Source organism: Brachyistius frenatus, unplaced genomic scaffold, assembly GCF_029030835.1.
Source record: "Brachyistius frenatus isolate BFR_SWC_R1_liver_20210118 unplaced genomic scaffold, ASM2903083v1 Contig_6, whole genome shotgun sequence".
In the NCBI taxonomy this organism is placed as follows: Eukaryota; Metazoa; Chordata; class Actinopteri; family Embiotocidae; genus Brachyistius; species Brachyistius frenatus.
In genome coordinates, this window is record NW_027210605.1 from 4,867,501 (window position 1) to 4,888,841 (window position 21,341).

General features: G+C 42.1%; 1 protein-coding gene across 1 annotated transcript in view; it reads left to right on the plus strand.

Moving 5' to 3' along the window:
* Positions 1-21,341, plus strand: part of nav1a (neuron navigator 1a) — an 80,263-nt gene that overhangs the window by 41,755 nt on the left and 17,167 nt on the right. Inside the window, exons 7-8 of the mRNA XM_069687923.1 lie at positions 16,120-16,258; positions 19,974-20,277. Of these exons, the coding sequence (XP_069544024.1) occupies positions 16,120-16,258; positions 19,974-20,277 (443 nt within the window). The remainder of the gene's footprint in view (positions 1-16,119; positions 16,259-19,973; positions 20,278-21,341) is intronic.

Genomic DNA, 21,341 nt, shown 5'->3' on the forward strand with positions numbered 1-21,341 from the left:
ATCCTGTCATTGTTCCCTCTGGATTTAAAAAGAGTGTGTTAATGATCTCTTTTTTCTCAAGTGTTTTCCCAATCTCTCTATTTCTGTCTCTTTTCTTTCTTTCTCCACACATTTTTTCTTCTGTCTTAACTGAAAAGACAGTGTTAATTATTTCCATCCTTCCCCTCCTCTCTCTGTCTGTCTGTCTCTCTCTCTCTCGCCCTTCATTCACTTATTGAACGGACCCAGCAGACAGGCAGATCTATTCACTGGGGTCCACTCTGTGCTTTAAGTGTTTAAACACTACTGAATGTTATAAACGGGGGAGTGGATACATGATACCCACTCTATTCCTCTGAAAGTCTCCAATAGCCAATACACACTCTGTTACAATAGAAACACTAGAGTCATTTACCCTCCCTGCTTCATTACATCCTGATTGAGGTCCATTTACACCACCCATGGTTTGGCTAGTAGCCAGCATTTCTTCTAAACAGTGGGCAACTGCTAAAGGATATTTATGGGTCATTAAAAAAGAAATCATGTTTTTGTTTACATTTCTGAGATAACTATATAGTGTCATGGTCACCTCATCATAAAGCCCATATTATCTGAAGTGTTGCTGTTATATTTCACTAAACATAGGATGTGGACGGTATTTAAGTACATTTATTCTGGCACTGGTCTTAAGTTTAAGGTATTTTGCTCAAGGATATTCATCATATACCACTTAGTACTTCTATCCACTACAATGCCAGGGGAAATATTGTACTTTGCCCTCCATTGTCCGACAGCTGGTGTCACTGGCTACACTGCAGATTAAGATTTTGATTACAATGAAAAACCACAATGCGTTAATAATGGCGTACTCATTTTAAAATAGACCATCAGGTCTGCAGTTGAAATGAATGGATGCAGCTTTAGCTCGTTTCCATAAGTTATGCACTTTGAGCAGTTGGGTGTCTTTGTAAAAGGCAAACCAAATTTTTAAGAAGGATTTATCTCAGCCAAAATGTTTCACTGGGGCTCAGAGCTATATAGGATTATTAAATTATTTACTGAGTATTAAAGTCATTAGGAAGTGGGGCCAAGAGATAGTCTATATAAGGACATGGTGAAAAGAAAAATCAATTCTATAAAAAAGTGGTGCTTAATCATACATGTATGCATTATGAATTACAGTCCAATCATACTATTTATACTGGTAATATTACCATTGACAAATAATGCTATGGACCTATAACTTTTAATGGCAAAGTCAGGTATCATTGCTCTGGTTTTATTTGTAAGATAGTATTGTACAGAAAGCTCTGCAGACTGAATCTAACTGCCTCATGCAGTGAAACATTTTATACTTTGTCCTATTGATATCTACTAAAGAAATACTTCTTTTGCCACTACATGTTAAACCATTCAAATGAATTCCCGTGTAAATGTAGCACAGACGTGTTATCACTAATGAGTGAGTGGAGTCAGTGGGATGTGCCTTGTGCACCGATTAGTGGTTTAAGAGTGTGAAAATGTCTCTGACATGTCGCTTTAGAGAATTTGATGACTACGTGCTTATCCTGCGGCTCATTGCGCGTTGAAGCCTCTATGCGTTTTAAGGAAAAGGCGCAGCTGCTCGCGATCAGTGAAACGGGGTCGGAGGAGGAGGAATTTGGGGTGTTGCCTTTCTATCCATGCCTCCCTCCCTTGCTCATCGCCTCCCTCCCTCCGTGTGAGTGTGTGTGTGTGTGTGTCTGAGTGGAAGTAGAAGCACTGCGGGAGTGGGTCAGTCAGTTAGCGCTGCTGACTCTTACAGGCGGTTCCCCGGTTATCAGCGGCGGACAGCACCGGGCGGATTCTCTCTCAGTCCCTCTCTCTCGCTTCAGAGCCATAAAAGCGGGATATGCCAAACGGGAACAAAGCGGCGTGAAAGCTGGACGGTTGTAGAATGAGCGGGCGCGTGCTGAACGGGAAAATGCTGCAGCTCCCGGCTCCGCAGCGGGCAGGGAGGACAATGCACTTTCTGTCAAGGTAATGGATGAGACCAGAGACTGCATGTGACTGATGATGAGAGGCTAACTGGCACACTGATGACATTGCTTTTGACTATGTGATACAAATACGAGGTGTCTTGGTTGTGGCGAATGTGTTGCAGAGACTGTGACGGAGCCTGTGCGTAAAAATCAGCAGCATGTCTCATTGATAAAACTCTACAACAGCTGCATGGTGGCACGTCTGGTTATTATGAGTGGCGTGCGCTCACATTTGACTGTTGTAGGTTCGCGTGTCACCCTGGACGCCGAGAAAAGAACTGGCTTTTAATGAATGTATAGATGGGGCTTCTTCATACTGAGCTATAGGTAGACCTCAATGCGCAAAGCCATATGTTGAATCAGCGCAATCTTTTATTGTTGGAACTCGTACCGACAGCAGCAGCATATAGAGGCAGGTTAGTGCTGCATGCGTATCCTAAAAGGAATCTATATGAGAGGAAATTCATTACTGCAAATCATTTAATGACAATAATATAGAGTGGATGTGAAATGCAGCATGTGGATGAGTACGCACGTGAAGTGCGTGCTCGTCTTAAGTGTCTGTATCCTACGGTCTACTGGCATAGCCATTGTTTTAAGCTGCATACGATGACAACCGGTTGCTGGTGTTTTGCGGCTCAATCAGCAGTGGCAGGTGTGTGTGTGGGTGTGTTCTTATTGATCCGCTGCGGGACCGGTCCGATTGTACTGAACTGCTGACCTACATTCTGAACGACGTCTTCTCTCCGCATATCTGCTGTGATTGGGTGGCAAACGGCAAGCTTCCTCCGGATCATCTTTATGCCCACTCCATGTGAGAATTTTCTAATTGTATGTCTCAATGTGTGGGCTAATGTAAGCCAATTGATATGAGTAGGTTGTTGTGGTGACCGAGGAAATTTAGAGAGATGTGTCTCAGACAGATTTTTTTTTAATTTTTTATATATATTTAGAATTATTTTGAGAAATAACCCTGGAGCTGACTTGCTTTACAGACACATTTTATAACATGGACAGACAGAGATGCTCTGAGGCTAGTGATTCAGTTTATATGTTGGGGGGAAGGGGTTTGGGGGTGGTAAGGTCGACTTTGCTCTTTTTTGGTGGACTGACCCCTATAGCTTCCATTTACTCTTTATGTAAACCCATTAGAGCAGAGTGGTGGGATATCAGGGCTTTAGTCACATGTAACAGACACAAATGCTTTCATCATTTACACACACATTCACTTTTGTGTCCCACAGGACCATATAGGGTGTTTTTATCTGTGTTTGAGTTGGACTGGCTGTCAAAAGACATAGAAAGTGAAAAGCACACACACGTTTCAGGCAGTCACCAAACTACATGATCGAAGCCAGAGGTGGTAAGAGTGTGAGTCTCTGCACATGTAAGCCAGTGTGTGGGTGTGTGCACAGTCAAACCCTACATGCATCATTAGCTAATCAGGTCCAGCCAACACAAAGATTTGGTCAACTCTTAGTCATGCTAAAAGCAATCCAACATCAACTTCATGTCCGTCCCCTTGTGTGTGTTTGTGGTGTGGTGTCATCTGAACTCTATACGAACAGCCTGCTCAGCATACCCCTATCTAGATCCACCCCTGATTCCCGACCCCATCCCAACAGCAGATTTGCAAACTAGTGACATCACTCATTAATGCGTATCACACCCAAATCTTCTCCGTTTCTTAAAATCGAATAAAAATGGACCCCACAGTTTTTATGATGCAGACCAGGCTCATACAGCTGATGTCATTTCAAGGGTAGTTTGGTTTCTGGTAAAGCGGCAGCTCTGATTGGTTGAAGGCTTTAACAGTTTGGCATCAGGTGCTTCCTTAGAGATGCAGCATGGTAATTAAAGATGAAATCTGTAATATTTTGAATTAGATCATCTTATTTACATCCATCTGCGTAGGAGCATAGTGAAATGGCACATTCACCACACTATTGAGAAATGCTGATCAGGTCTGTCAGGTGGCACCAGTCGGCTGACTGCGCCAATGCCCTTTGATAAAATGTTGTGTTACCTGCTGAGGACACTTTCACTGCATACCAAAAAAAATAAGGGGAAACACTTTTACAAATACAACAGCTGTCATCTTGTAGTATTAAAGAAAAAAAAAGTGGATTTCAGCTCACAAACAACACTGTTTTCATTGCACGCACACAAACAAATTTAGTCTATTATGTCGGAATTCATGACGGAGTGTCAAAGTTAGATTAAGCTGTTTTGGAAACACACTTTGCTGACTCAAAAGGGTTAAAAAGGTCAACGGCCTCTTACACCCTCATGAATCCTACTGCAAGAACAGAACTTTTATACTCCTCAGCACACAAACATGTTCAGACAAGTAGTGATAGATTTGAAAAGGCAAATCAAGTTTTGAGAATTGAGACTCTTCTGGTTTTTTTTTTAGGGTGTGCTGTTTGTATAGAAACAGGTACAACATTTCAATCCCTTCCACTGGGCATTTGCTGACCGCCTGATATTATGAATACAATTCATTATTGGTTGCCAAAGATTATGGGTAATCGTAGATGAAAGGAAAGAAAAACATGTCCCGAGTCATTTCTTGCGTCCACTGACTCTTGATGTTTCATAATTAGGTGAACACTTTTACTTTCCCTGCCTACAAGGTCATTAGGGAGACCCGAGAGCAAAACAACAGATGCTTGTAACCTGTGCTTGTAAGACAGGCACATACACTTTTTTTTTATTGTACACACAGGAGCCAGTGTTCACAAACAGAGCTCATATTTTCATGAGGTGGACCCTCCTGTGGTTTAGTGAGTTTCCCTGGTACATCAAAGCCAAAGAAGGACCTACAGCCAGACAACAGTGCACCTTAACAGGCTGCTGGGGACGAGAGCAGAGCTATAAGGCTTGGATGAGTGGCCTTGAAGAATAATAACCTCAGGATGTCCGTCTCACCTGATAGTGAAGTAGTTTTCTAGGAACTGTAGAACGAGTGAAAAGCTCAGACAATGTCTTGTATTGAAACTTTCAGGGCTTCTTTTGAGTTTGAGCGGAAAGTAAAACGATTCCTCTGGTTTGTTTTGGAGCATCGGACTCTAGGCTGCGGATTTTGGTTTTTAATGGAACCTCTGGACTCATTTCATGCCTTTGTGTGTCTGTGCACTTATGCAGCGGTATGCATATGTGCGTCTGCATATGTCGGAGGATTGGGGAGTGGGACCCCAGAATACACTCGCTGGAATGTCAAGTGTGCGTTTTGAGCGGCCCGGGGGCAAGGAATGCCTCCCGAACTCACTGTAACAACTTTAAGGGGCATGACTAGAGTGCGTGTGCTTTAAGTGACAGCAGGTGATGGGTGCGGAATCCCGAAGGGTGCGCCTCAAGGCCTGTTGGCACCGCCACATGTGTTCACGTAGGGGAATACAAAAACAAAAACACACAACAACTTGTCTGTTCCCTTAACAGCGTGGGAGTGAAGTGTGTGTTTTAATAGGTGTCTGCTTTATCTCAGCCAACAGAAGTGAAAGAGTATCTCTGCTTCAGTCAATGGGCCTTTCATTCTTCACTGTTCAGGTGCTGTTTGGACAACCCTTGACAGGTGCTTAGTGGTGTTCTAGCTCGATTTTTAGTCTCTTTGTTTAGCTTGATTTGATTTATACAAAAGCAATGCAATCACATGTTTTGCATTCTCTCTGTCTTTTTCTTTCTGTCTAAACATACCAAATATTTCCTTAACACTAAACTGAGTAAAGCTGTGGTTGACCTCTGAAGTACCGTCAGCCTTCTCAACCCACTGATCTACAGTGAAAACACACACGAGTGGTAAAATTAGTTAATAAGCTTTGAACAAAATATATTTTTAACATAACAGGTTTTGTTGCCCTCTGAAATCTTATTTACGGGTCTGTAGCAGTTGTTCTGGGCGAGGCATTTGGTAGCCACGATGATCCACAGCCCCTTTTTTCACATGAACAGCAACTCACATCATGCTGACATCGTAGTTCCTCCATCTGCTGTATGTGCGTGGCTATCTGTCTGACAGTATTTGTCATAGCGGGATAGTTCCCTGTTATGGTGCTTTAGAAAGCGCTGCAAAGACTGACATATCCTCTTTACTGTAAATTGATAGCAAACTGTCACTATTTGGTTTCTCAATTGAAATGAGTGGTGCTTTGTGCAAAGTTTTTCCTTCCCAGGACCCAACAGGTTAGAGCTCTCATATTTCACCGTTTTGTTGTCAGTGTTATCTCGTGTTTGCTTTGGTACGTTTCAGTGAATGTGTGTTTTCAGCTCAGCCCTCCCCACAGCTGTCTGTTGCTTGGTTTATGTTGGTCCTGGCTTTGTTACTTTACTCTGTTGATCAAAGTGGAAATGCGTATGCATGTGTTTGTGCTTTTGCACATGTCTGTGGCACCATCCCTCGCACAGCTGCTTCAAGTTAACAGCAACCTGGAAGAAGCGTGCTTCATTCAAAAGTGGTACCTCCCTCTCTTTCGCTTCCTCTTTTCCCTTCCCTTTCGTCCGCTCACTGGTCCCCCCTCTTTCAAACCAAAACATCCCCTGTGCGCCGTTAATTCACACAGCCGTTAAGTCAGCTGACGTTACTGGAAGGAGGCCAGAGGTAATTCTATCCCAGGATCCAACCCCTGTCCTGGGCCTCCGTGTGCCGGGGTTCCCCTTGTGAGCTCCACCCCGGTTCTTAGTGGCTGAGTTTGGGCTCGGAAGCGCCTCATGCTGCACCCCAGACTGAAGTAGTTATGAAGATGATTTAAATGGCCATTCCGCCTCATCCCAGGAGTGCTGTCCCTCTTCTGCTTCCTGCTGTCTTGTGAAGAGAGGGACTTTGGAGGTCAAAGGTTACCGGGTCAGAGTAGAGCCCTTCTGGTCACTTCTAACACACTTAGACATTTAAACATTATTTTATGAAATCAAACACTCTATGACCCAATTTGTTGTGCTTTATACATTAAGAACACATTGGAGAGACATTGTTAAACTTTCCTTCATTCTTACTGAGTAGTTACATAAACCATCACTTTATGAATCCAAAATGGATTGTTTGTATTGTGACTGCTTTTAAATCCCCTGAACCACCTTGTTTAGACTGGGGGCCAGTAGCCTTTAATCTTTAACCGTGAATGTGCTGACTAAGAAGAAGACAAGGAGACGGAGAAGACCATTCTTGCCTTTCAAGGATACATCTGCACACATCTCTTGGCTCCTACTGTTTTCCTTTTTGGGGTTTATAGTATGAGAAGATCAAGATGACCCAGTGAGCATCAGCATGATCAACAGTCACACAATTTGAAAGTTAGAGCCTTTCAGATGTCCTGTTTCATTTCATGGGAATTAAATAGTACAGAGCCAGGTCAACTCTCAGACACAATATGTTGAACTCTGAACAAACTTCATCCATCCACCCCGGGGAGGTCACAAGGAGAGAAGTGAATCAGCGATACGTTTTCTGTCCATCTATCTCCACCTCCCACACTCAGAAAAATGGAAAAACAACATTACACTGACCAGGACTTCTGATGCTTCCAAGTTCCTTTTCCGAGTTGAAACTTTCCATCCACAGCCCCAAGCATTTGTAGAATTTGTCCTCGTCCTTGCGAGGAAACTTGGAAGAATAATGTACCTCAATATTCCTCCACACACTTTGGAGCCAGTAATTTGCTGGCCAGCTTAGCGTGACCCTCAGAGGAGGAGTGACTTTAGCAAAGCTGCCGTTCCCACCAGCTACTAGCATCACACACTTCTGACAGCTAATTCAAGCTCCACTCAGGGGACAGTGGCAATTTGGTACATCTAATGTGTGTGTGTTTGTTTGTGTCCTAAACCCTCAGGTCATCGCTGTCAGGTTTATGCCTGTCAAAGGCACAGCAGGGTTTCTCCTCTGCAATGGCCATTTAGGGATGTGACCTCCTGTTTCCCTCCACGGACACAAACACACACATACACGTGCACACACACATACACATACATATACAGGCTACACCCATACAAGACCTCCAACCGTGGCCCCTGGCCTGTTCTGATCCTGGTGGCAGATGGAATTAGCAATAATTATGAGCTCATTAACTCCAGCCTGTTCTGTAATCCCTTGTAATGCCCAAATACTGTGTGTGTGTGTGTGTGTGTGTGTGTGTGTGTGTGTGTGTGTGTGTGTGTGTGTGTGTGTGTGTGTGTGTGTGTGTGTGTGTGTGTGTGTGTGTGTGTGTGTGTGTGTGTGTGTGTGCGTGCGTGCGTGCGCGTACAAAATTCTGCCCAAGCAGCTATCACACATTGTTCCACTCCACATCATGGAAACAGGACAGAGAGAAAATAATAAATAACACAGAAGAGGAAATTAATTTCTCTGTTTAGTGTGGACCCAAAGGCAGGCTGCTTGCACAATTTAGTTTTTAATTGTGTCTCGTCAATGATTTACTGTAAGTGTTTAACGATACAACACAACAGAGAACCTGTATTGGGTAGCTAATTAAAGGCCACTTTTAATGACAGATTTGTAGTTAATTACTGTACAAGTGCCCCAAGCATCCAGACAACAGCGTTAAAAAGAGGTGGAATCATTTATTTATTAGTGAGACTAGATGTCAGTACAGCATATATGGCAGTGCGTCTTTAATCAGAACATGATTGCAACTCTAATCAGTCTGCGTCTTAAGTACAATAACACATATACTATAGCTACAGTATGTCTGCAGTGGATATTCACGCCATGTTATGTGTCTTGAGACTCTCAAGATATAATAAGGTCTTGAGCCACAGAGAGAATTCTTTCATGGCCCTATATGGTGCTGCAATGATGGATAATCCTATGCAGAAGAACACTGCTTCTTAAAAACCTTTGTGACCTACAGAGTGTTTTATAGGTTCAGCCAGCCAAGACGAATAATTCAATGACAATCTCTCCTGTTTTTTTACTTACTTTTGATTGGAAAATAATGATTTTACCGGGGGCAGTGCGTGTCCGTGTGCGTGTGCGTGTGTTTCCTGGTGATAAGCGGCTGTAGTGGTCCAGGAACCCATATTGTTAGCCATCTGTGCCCACCATCCACAGTTCCCCTTTCCTTTCAAATAATCAGGTAGATGCCCAACCACACACATTTCATCAGAGCTCAGGCACATATTTAGCATTGTTTTTATGAACACTTTCTTACATTTGAATTTACATTGAATACAGAATTTGTTTCAGACTTTTTTTTCCCCCCCATGTGACCACCAGGATTATTGGAGAGAAGAAATACTGACATTGGGTGTAACTGGACACGCTGGTAATGAGTCATTTTGTTGGTTGAGAGTGTGTTTGAATGCATTTTTAGACCAGTGTCATGTGCTATAAAACAGTCAGTTGGTTTAGATCCTGTTTTTCATGTCCAGATTAAAACCTGTAGAGGATGTTGAAACAGACAGGGAGTTTTAAGCAACAGAACTTCTGTTGAGTTTCTCATTTTCTTTTTGAGGTTGAACTTTTTGTTAAGTTCACCTTTGTTTTTTTTCTCAGCATTTGTCTATCAAACTTTGTTACTCAAAAGGGTTCCTCTTTCATGCAGCCTTACATTAATACTTACTTATTGCAGTTTTGGTGGTTGATCGATGTATTTTAGCTGCATTGTTTTTTGCATATAATCAGATCTGTCCACTCTCAGCCCAACTTAGAGTCCAAGTCTCCTGCTGTTTACTTCCTCTTCAGGCTTATCTGAGATGTATCTGCCAACATTGAATTGTACAGACAGACACACTGGCAATAACAATGCATCTCACTCAATGGCTATCTCTCATCAGTCACATCCTCACATACCTAGTCTTCACAGAGTTTAATGACTTCAACAGCCCTTTCATGCGTGCCCCTTTGGTTTCTGAGCCGACTGCCCAGTGCCAGTCTGGCAGTGCCCTACTTTCCATTTGCCTGAAAAGGCATCACTACGACCAGGAACCCGTCTGATTTAGCCATTTTGGGTTCTGCCATGTGACACTGGATTTTAATAGGAATGGAAAGTTCCTGTCCATTGTAGGACTGCAGAAACACTTTCCATGCGTTTACACAAGTGGTCTGAATATCACCCTGGGTAGGGTGCGTTTAACCCCATGAGGGAAGGAAAAGTTGAACCATTTTATTCAAACTACATCTGTTTAATATAATTATTTACAAAACCAATAGAGCCTTTTGTCCCTGTATCATTTGTATTCCTTCTCCAAACTAACACCTCTCAACAGTTCTCTATGTTCTTATCTGCTGCAATGTGGTTCAGCAGGTTTAACAATAATCTCTTGCCAGCTCCTGAGTGGCCACATTGAATTATAGGGTTGGGCGGTATGTTAGGGATGAGTATTTGTGCTTTCATAAAATATTTCCACAATGAGATTTTTGCTAAATAATCATCAGTAATGTGGATATATTTACTAAATGGGTAAAAAGGAAATCATACAGAATAGCTAGAACAGTCTTGTAAGATCAGAAAATGATATCACAAACTATATTATTACTGTAATGCAGCCTTTGAAACCAGGAAAAGATTGCATTAGCATTATTGTTAACTTAAAACATTAGTAAGCATTCATAATTGTTTCACCTTGCTGATCCAGTTTAATGTTGGGCTTTTGTTTTGTTGTAAAGTGACATATAATTGGATAGCAAGATTGATAATGACATTTGGTTCCTTCTCATTATTGATCTGTTGTGTGAGTGTTAGTAACAGGTTTTGCACAAGTGCACAAACATTCTCTATAATGTGCATTGACAATTGATCAGATAATTACTTAATTGTTTTCATTAATCCTTTGAGTGCCGGGCAGACTGTCTCCTTCCACCATCACTGCCCATCTACAGACAATACAGCAAAACAAGTAATTACTTTGTTGGTTGTAAAAGTCTATTTCTATTCAGTCCAATACAGGAGCACCACATTCCTCCAAATGGCCTCCATGCAGTTTTAACAAATGTTTGTTTATATGGCAAGCTTATCAACCAATACTGTTAAGTCTGCAGTCCGCGGCTGGCAGGACTCCAACTCCCAGCAAGCGGTGCTCCCACAGACCACAGGCAAAGCTGCTTTGTCTCTGCAGTAGGTTTGTCTTCCTTCTGGATCTACTGTACCTCTGTCTCTGTCTTTCTCCCATCAGTCAACGGAGAGGAGAGGAGTGCAGAGGAGAGGACAGGAAAGGGAGAGGAGAGGAGAGGAGAGGAGAGGAGAGGAGAGGAGAGGAGAGGAGAGGAGAGGAGAGGAGAGGAGAGGAGAGGAGAGGAGAGGAGAGGAGAGGAGAGGAGAGGAGAGGAGAGGAGAGGAGAGGAGAGCTCTGCTCTCATAATGAGCAGCCAAAAAGACCATTCATGTTGAGATCAGAGCAATTAGCTCCATAGTCTGAATAGAGGAGGAACCCAGAAGCCTCTTAATAAAAGCCGGCTATTTAGCTCAGCAGCAGCTATTCAGTTATTCTCTTGGTAGCTTGTGAGGCTCGGTGTTTGCGTGGGTGTGCCGGTCCTCGCTGTAGACCATGAGGAACAAAGAAATCATGTCTCTGTGAACAGAGGATGTTGTTTATATTGACCACCATAACCTCTATTAATCCAGTAAATGACAGAGAAATATTTAAACCATTTAAAATATTTTATAACTTGCTTGAAGCATTCTCACTTTCTGAAAGATAATGAAATTGTTCCAGACAGACGACATACTGCAGAGGGCCTCACTGTTTCTTTTCAAAGTGCAATTATTGCAAGAAACCATTTTTGTGCAGCTGGCTCATGAATGACAGTATACAGTGTGTCTATGTAGTATATTCTCTGCTCAGTGAGAGGCTTTGTTTTCCACCTGGTGTACGAAAGAAAAAGAAAACCTGTCAGGTTGAGGTGACGAATTAATGTAATCAAGCGCATCTCAACTTAATAGACATTTATTGCAGCCTAAATCAAGTCAACATAGATATTAATTTTACTGACAGAATTACTGTCATGGGATGCCATTTTTCAATGTCCTGACCCCCTTACTTTCCCTCCAGCTGTGTTCTTCTAGCTTCAGATCAGGTTTAAAGTCACAAAAAGCCAATTAAATTGCTCATCCATAAGCAGCACATACAGATGATGTTTATAGCCACTGTTTCCATCCTTTATTTAAATAACATCATACCTTCTTTTAATCTTATAAAAAATATATTTCCATTATTATCACAGGAACATACTGGATGCTATAGGTTAATCGGCCAATTAACATGAATAAAGAGGTGGGCGGGAGGGGGCTTGACTGAAATGGTGATTGCTGTGAGGTATTAGCTAATATGTAAAAGTGTGATTTAGATGAACGGGGTGCTAATATTATTCCTCAGTCTCTTCAGCTGCTTCTGTGAAATGGAAAAGATAAGGTGGCAGAGCGAGGAGAGATTATAAAAGAGGGAGAGATGATCCTCCTCAGTGAGTGCATACTCTTCTGAGAATTTGAGGGCGGTTTTTCTGCGTCATCAACAGCACTTCTCTTTCCACTATATATCTGGGTTTTTTTTTTATGCTTGTCGTTTCAGATCTTTCTTCTCTTCACACACTCCACTTCACCCTTTTCTCTTGAGTATACCCGTTTTTCATCACCCTCCTTTTCAAACTTAGTCTTCCTTTTATTTCAACCTGGAGAGGACGATAGAAAGGCAAGGAGAGCGGAATGACAGTGGATCTCGTGTAGATTGAGGATATCAGGTTTTAGCTGGGAAATCAGACAATTCTGTCTCAACCAGAAAACCTTTGACTGACTTGGACAGACAAAGGTTTCCCAAAAATGCACTTGCATTAAGCTTAAGATCTTCAGCAGATATCTTTTAAGGGCTTTTGGACCGGTGAAGATTTCCATACTCGCAGATCTCATTAAACTCTGATTGAACATAATTTCTGTGGATCAAGCTGACGGCAGTTCAACTTATTGCCAAGAAAGTCACTGAAATTTACACATCCTCTCAAGTCTCATTTGGTTTTTGCGTCTCAGAGACTTAAAGAGCAGCTTTTGATGGAACGTCTTGGCCTAAAAGATTTAGGATCTTTATTACATGGAGTTCATTTAATGTTTTTTAGAAGACAGTTTCCTTTTTCTGATTTTGATGTTTTGCCTTTTTCTTATGTTCTATCATGATAATTTCATTCACAAATCAGATAAAATCCTCTGTTTCAAATTTTGTTCACTCATCTATATTTAGCTGGTGCTCTTCAGATTGAATGACCCCTGATCCTCCTTCTCTCTCGGTTGAGTGAGACCAAACCTGGCAGAGACGGTGTTTGTTCTGTTCCCTATCAGACCTGAATTATTCATCAGAGAGGGTGTTATCATTCACAGAACCACCAGTGGACTGGCAGATGACTCTGAGGTGAATAACAAGATATAAAGAGAACGGTATCACCACAGGTACTGGTGGTAAACCACAGCTGTGTCTCCCAGAAGGAGGTTTGACTCCCAGCAGTGAGGAAGGAATGATGCATACTCAAGTTAGGTTAGGTAGTTACTTTATTAATCCCCGAGGGGAAATTTTTTCGCTAAGTATGTGTGTTCAAATAAATCCACGCTACGAGTTCAATGTTTATTACTTCCTGTGTGCCTTTTTTTTACTTGAGGGTGAAAAGAAATCTGGACTTAAACAAGAGTTCAAGATAAGCTTTTATGGAAAAACGCGAATCTTTTTTTAAAATATATTTTCACGTTTTCGGTGCAAATCTTTCGAGCAAGGGTATCAAATATGATATTTATTTGAAATTAAAATGATCAAAATTGGTCTTTTTCTCTGAATAAAAAAAATAACACTGTTAATGGTGAAAATGCGCTGAAATCTAGTGAAAGTTTTTACTTGTTTCAGAAATTATTTAGTTTTTGTAGAGTTTCATATTGAGACAAAAACTGTAAGTCTGCTCTCTCGATGTGTCTGGTCCAATCTTAAATTTGCCCTTAATCTTACGATGGCACGTAGACAGAGCAGCATGACAGCCACTTCAGACGTAAAATCTTGTCTGCTCTTTTTTTTGTGTCCAATATATCCACAGGCGAGACAGGGAGGGCTTTCCCTTCGACCCTCTCCCCCCGATCCCCGCCATCAACTCCCCCAGGGTACAGTGTGACCCACACAGGCACCCAACTGGAAGGCCCACACCGCTTTCTCTTCCTCAACCCTCCCCTCTACCAAATGACCTCATTAGACAAGCCCTACCCTCTTAACTTCCTTTACAGTATAGTATGACATCAGTCTAACTTATTGACCCTAATGAGAAGAGAATCCAACCCCCTAACTTCCTCAGTGTGACCTATTTTATGTATACAACCATGGGTGAATGTATTCAATTCAATGAATTCAAACACATCTCACACATGGACCCTTTTTCTTCCCCTTCCTCCAGGAGGTCAGTGTGTTTAGCCATATTACAGATTAATCATAATACTCCATCTTTTTTATCTTTCAGCATCAGACAGGTCAGACGTCAACCATCATTTTTAAGTTAATGAAAACGTCAAACTGTATCACTTTATTTTTGCCACTTGACAGTCATGTGCACCCTTAACAATAAGCACAACTGACTCTTATGTAATGCAGCCTAGAAACGTGTGTTAGTATACTAAGGGCACCACTCACCTTTTCTTAGAAGGCAAAAACTCCTCAAATTCTATCTTACAAATCTGATTTTAGTTGAGAGTCACTCTAGGTAAAAATAGCTTCATTAAGTCAGTAAATTCTTTCACAGGATTAAAATAAGAGAACTCCAGAGGACTAAAAGAAAATATATAAGATCAGAAACAAAATAAAGTATGACTAAAATGTCAAAGTAAAAGGAGGACAATTAGATAATAAAACACATGAAACTGATCTTTTATTAGCAGCCACACGAAACGGAAAAGCAGGTTTCTGCCAAGTGGACTGGCTTTATAGTCCTGACGCGGTCCTGTATGCACTCGTGGGCGCCTGCATGTGTTCTTCAGGGCTATTTTGTGTGTGTGTGTGTGGGTTGAGATGATGTCAAGAGTGCTCCGAATTTCAGTTTGCTGAGTTTTTCTGCTCCTGCAGTGTGGGTATTGGGTATTTAGATCAGACAGTGTTCTAAATGAGGTCTCTGTCTGAATATTTAATCAAAAGCTAAACTGGAAGACGTGGTGCCAAGTGAGCGAATTACTGGTAGTAACTAAGCTGGTGGAGCTTTGGCAGTTGCAGTGATTAAAATCGAGGAGCCGTCCAGTCAACTAACACAGATTGCTTTGCTTTTGTCAGATATTTGAGACTTGATCGATTTCTGCAGGGGAAGAAAAGCTACTGTACTGCACAGCTGTGGGGTTGGAAGGGTTTGGTATCATTATTAAGGACACTTTCATATAAGTGGATACTTGATGCCATCAGGACTTAAACTCCGGCTGACCAGTGAAAGGAGACTCTCACCCACAACCCAAATTTGTGCAGCAAAAATAGGAGCAATCCGTCTGGGTATAACCTAATTACTGCATTACAGTAGAAATCGCGCATTTCACAAGGATAAGCTGTTGTAGCACTGATGTAATCACTCCTTTGATCACAGATGGTAGTGTATTAGTTAGTTAGGACACTGCATCTTTCAACCTAACTACAAAATGTGATCCTTTAATACACCGGTTCCCAGTCAGTTTTACCCCCAAAGTCCTGTCAAATGAATCACTGACACCATTGTCATGTTTGAACTGTGCTTGTTTGAACTGAATGTAACTGAACAGTCAGTGATTAGGTTGGTTCAGTCAAGTTGACGTTAAGAGAGGCAGAAGCTGGACCTTTCAGCCATTTATCCAGTACTCTTAACTGACTATTGTAAATTTATACATTCAATTCAGCTTACAATTTGAAATGTTTAATTTAGCTGTCTATTTCAACCATTTGTCTTTTACTTGAAGCAAGCAGTTGTGAATCTTTCTGTTACTTTTATCTAACTACTGTCGCCATTAGTTTTAGCTAACTGTTTAGACTTTGTTTTGCTCGTGAACACATTTTTCACCCACCCTCTGTTAAAACATGAAGTGTTCAGGTTCAGCTGACTTGACTCAAAATGTGAACCTTTGTTTTAGTCTTGTAGTATTTTTCATGTAAAAAGGCTGACGGGAATTGTTGTTGTCATATATATATCTATCATCTGACATATTTCCTTTGTCATTGTGTCTTTTAGTTGGGACGAAAGCAGCTCCATCAGCAGTGGACTGAGTGACGGTTCAGACAACCTGAGCTCTGAGGAGTTCAACACAAGTCCCACTCTCAACTCCCTCCCCACCACTCCCATTGGCTCCCGCAGAAACTCCACCGTTGTGGTAAGTGACACACACACACACACACACACACACACACACACACACACACACACACACACACACACACACACACACACACACACACACACACACACACACACACACACACTACCTTTCCATCTGTGTCAGACAGCTGTGTGTGTGTTGGTTACAGTAGTGTTGACACATACACACGCAAGAGGCAGCAGGACGCTGGCATCAGAGACAAAGCCTGATTAAGTATTCTACGCACACCCATCATATTTATCACATCTGCAGCGATCAATTTTTGCCGCAACAGACACACTGCATGCGGGGCAGCTGCATTGTACCACGAGGCTCCTTTTTTTATCCCATGTGGGTGCTTTTGAACTGTGTTAAGAGCTGAATTTTTAATCGTAGATATATATAGGTTTAGAGGTTTTTATAGAGAGTTTGAACGGGACCAACTAGTGTAACCTTGAGCATATGTTGTTGAATATTGATTTAGATTAATCCATAACAGGCAAACATTTTCAGTATCACAAAAATCTAAGAGCCAGTTGTTTTTTTCCTCTGTTCAAATTTAGAGCTTGTAGTTCTGGCCTCTCTGCCTAGAGTTAGAAACAACTGTCTCAAGTGACCATGTTTGTTGAAACAACACATCAAAATACTATATGTACTGTATGCTGTGGTTTTAGGATTTTACCTTGGGGATTGAAGGATTTGACACTCTTGACCTCAGTGCTTCTAAAATCCTGTTGAAAGCTCCCCTTGATGTTCTTTAAGATCCATCTGGAGCTATATGGTGTGTGTGTGTGTGTGTGTGTGTGTGTGTGTGTGTGTGTGTGTGTGTGTGTGTGTGTGTGTGTGTGTGTGTGTGTGTGTGTGTGTGTGTGTGTGTGTGTGTGTGTGTGTGTGTGTGTGTGTGTGTGTGTGTGTGTGTTTTCCTAGAGTGTCTGATTTAGGTCACACCTCCGCAATGTGGTATATGTGAGTAATCGAGTGGGATTTTAGAGCGTGAGAGACAGAGGGAGTAAGAGAGAGAGAGATAGAGAGGGAATCAGTGTAACCATAGCAACCAAAGCACAGGGATGCTGAGAGTGCAGGCCTTTGTCTTCTCCCATATACTGAAGGACAGGTCTAGAGCATAGCCATCTGCACACACACACACACACACACACACACACACACACACACACACACACACACACACACACACACACACACACACACACACACACACACACACACACACACACACACACACACACACACATAGCCATCTGCAGTCCTGCATCCGGGCCAGCGAGCCGGAAGAACCGGGGCACCTCCCTCCACGCCTAGTTGCAGGAGTCATAGCAACCATTACACCCCATGGCATCATTACCATGGTAACCAACCATCACATCATCATGCACCCCGCATTGTGTGATACACATGACACCCCGTCTTCCCTCCATTCTCAGCGGATGTTTTTTTCTTTGTCTGTGAGTCCCAAAGCCAACTCTTTGGCTCAGTTTCACCTCTGCTTCACTCCACCTTTTCCCTTTTTGTTCCTGTTGATTTTAATTTCCTCAAAGGGAATGCTGACTTCGCATCCATCCCTCATCTCCCTCACATATTGTATAACACACTCAACGGGGACATGAGGGTGGAGGAGAGAAAGAGAATAGGAGAAAGGGGGCGTCAAGAAGACATATTTGAGAGCAGGTGGTATACTGTAGCCAGAATAGAAACCTGGATATCCTCACTAGCACATGGAGTACTCATGTTAATACTCCTTGTTTTCACAATACCTTTGTGCACGTGCCTATCTGTGTCATCCTTGTTTTGCCACAACTATCTGGCCAGATGTGTATCTCACCCCCCTCTGTTTCAATAATCAGGGAATGTGTGTGAGGAAATGACAATATTTTATCAGCAAGGTCTGGTCAAACAGGACACACACATGTACGTACAACACACACTCAGGCATACCTCCTCCTCATGTCATGTGAACTGCCCATGGGGACTATTGGTTTTAATAAAAAAAGGAATTCAGCATATGAGTCCGCATGAGAATCACTGGGTACAATGTCCTGAACTGAGACACACCCACCCGCCCACAGACACACACACACACACACACACACACACACACACACACACACACACACACACACACACACACACACACACACACACACACACACACACACACACACACACACACACACACACACACACACACACACACACACACACACACAGCTTCACATTCACACACCTCCTGATGCATTGTGTAACTGTCAGCCCCCTACAGAGGTCAGAATAATCTACCTCTGAAACTACTCATATCCGACCATAGCACTACAGTGACCTGATTTTCACTTTTCCTTAAGTTTAACATTTGACATCCTTCCTTATTGGGTTATGTATAGACTGTTTCTATTTTCTCTGTGCAGGTCAAGGTCGTGTGACTCTTTGGGTTTGATTTAATATTTTGTGGTGTGTATGTAGAGTACATATGTGTTTGTTTTTTGTTGGGCAGATTCTCCCCCTGCCGTCTCAGTCCTCTTCTCTCTTGAAGTGTTGAAACAGAACATACATTAGGATTCAGGCTGGGAAGGGAAGATGAGACATCAATGAGCGGGTTTTGGGGTTGACTGAATTGGACATATTTTTCTGCTCAGATTGCATCAAGATGAGGCAGAGTCTGAATGTACATGTATCATCAAATGGCCCTTTTTTTTTTTTCTTTTTTTTTTTTTAAAGACTGTGACCAATGATTAATATTAAGTACTAATTACAATACACAAAGTATTTTTCATAAATGCCTTTTTGAACTGGTCCCAAGGTAAGAGTTACACCCTTCCAGGAAGTTAGAATCATTGAATAAATAAAATATGTGGTATTTAGGTGGAGTCTGGATGATTACATGTATGATTACAGTGCCTAAAATTGGACTCAAGTTGGATTTAAATGGATTTTAAAAACTCCTTGAGATACCTTTAGAAAGCAAAAATCCTCGTTATTCCATGAATGCTAATTATTTTCAGATGAAATCATAACAGCAGGTATAATCATCACCTCTGTCAGACTACCAACAAACAAAAAAACTTTTACAATATTGTTATAATTCACCTATAAAGCCTCAGACTTTAGCACTGATCAACAAAAATGCAACAGAAACGATTCAATTGAGTAAAGAACACACAAATCGATGTTCCATCATTTGAAATGATCCCACAGATGTGCTGAATTTTCCAAATATTCGAATGCATAACTTGAGTTATCATGCAAATATAAGCAATATAACGATATTAACATGGCACTTTGTCAGTTCAATCGACACTTCACCTGAGCCATGAGGACCTTCCATGTCCAGTCTTTTTAATGTTATCTTGTAAGAAAGCTTTAATTCGATTGTGTGAGATGTCTTCAATTTAACTTACTTCCCATTTAAACTCATATACTTTATGTACTGTCAGAGAAATGTGTTTTTTCTCCCTTATGCTTATATTTGTAAACAGCGCTTATTTGCTGATACTTGTGCTCAGTTTTGTGCTTCTCAAATTGGCTTGTAGACCGTTAAAACATGTAGGTGAATTAGTTTGTCAGGAAAAAGTATGCCTTCAAAGCAAACAGCTTAATAGAGACATTCAAATAGTTTCCGATGTTCTGTTGATCATATTACACACGTACTCACTTTTATACATTCTTTGAGACAGTGTCAGTAAGCAATGTGTCTGTCTGTCTGTCTGCCTTTCTCTAGATGCGCACAGATGCAGAGAAGAGATCTCTGGTGGAGAGCGGTTTGTCTTGGGACTCTGATGATAACAAACCCAGCCGCAAGAGCCAAGGCAGCAGCGTGTACGATACAGGAAGCCTGAAGTCTGAATCCGCCAATAAATGGAAAAAGACGCGCCCGCAAGGGGAGGGGCTGGAAGGAGGAAAGGGGGAACTGAAGAAACCTCAAACCCTGGGTCAAGGAAATGTGCTGAAGAAAGGAAGAAACCCACCTGTTGGAGTCACATCCCCGATCACACACACCTCGCAGAGCGGCCTGAAAGTGGCAGGTGAGTGGAGAAACGACTAAAAACTGACACTTTTCTCAGGCTGTCTTTTAATATTGCCTCCTCTCTGGCAGTCTCACACCCACACAGTCACAGACACACTCTCTGTCTTTGTCACACACATTCATCCACAGCTGCAGCCCACCCTCTGGGCCTTTAGAAAGTGGTGCCATGTATCAAACGCCCATCACCACCCACACACCCTTCCTGCCTGCCAACCATGCACAACACACGCACTCACACTGACCAACAGTGTTTTCTCTTCCTATAGCCTTTTCCTATCCAAGCTTTATTTTTGTGTTGAACAGAGAGAATTTATAGCACTGAAATAAAGGCCTTTATAGACAGTGTGTGTTTCTTTTAGCGTGTGTGTGAGTGCAGACACGATTGAGACTGTGCCAGCCTTGAAGTGTCACCCATCACACGTAACACACACACTCACACATTAAGAGCACAATGGTGGGGATTGTACAGCTGCCTTTTAAACACACCATCTGTGTGCTGTTTGCGTAAGCACACTCCCACACTTACACACACGTAGACAACCAAAACAACAGGATATTATTTGTGGTGTTGTGTGTTAGTCTTGATAGCCAGTGTCTTTGTAAACAGCCCTCGTTCTGTGGGACTGTCCTGTGTTTGCATTGCCAGCTGTTGAATTGACAAATATGCCAAACAAGAGTGTTGAACCAGCCTGTGATCTGTGCGCCAGGCTGTTATTGTTATTGATGTCAGCAGTATGAATCTGCTATCTCGGCCACTCTGTCTGCCACCAAGTTAGAGACTGTAATTAATCAGAAGAAGTCAAGTGAAAATAGATTGGAAAAAGTATTAGTCGCTCATCACTGTGGAGGAGCTCATGGGTTTAGCCACAAGAGGGGCATAAATTCTGAGACAGTTCGAGGACTTTATTGCTCATGCTCGAGCTCACTTCATCACTGAGGTTTGGCAGGAAGCTCTGTATCTGTGTGGGTCTTATTTGTTGTGTCTGCATGTTTGCAGTATTGTAGGAGACAGAGAGAAAGGGACATCTCTTAGGGAGCAGTAGTATGTTGGGAAGACAAGAA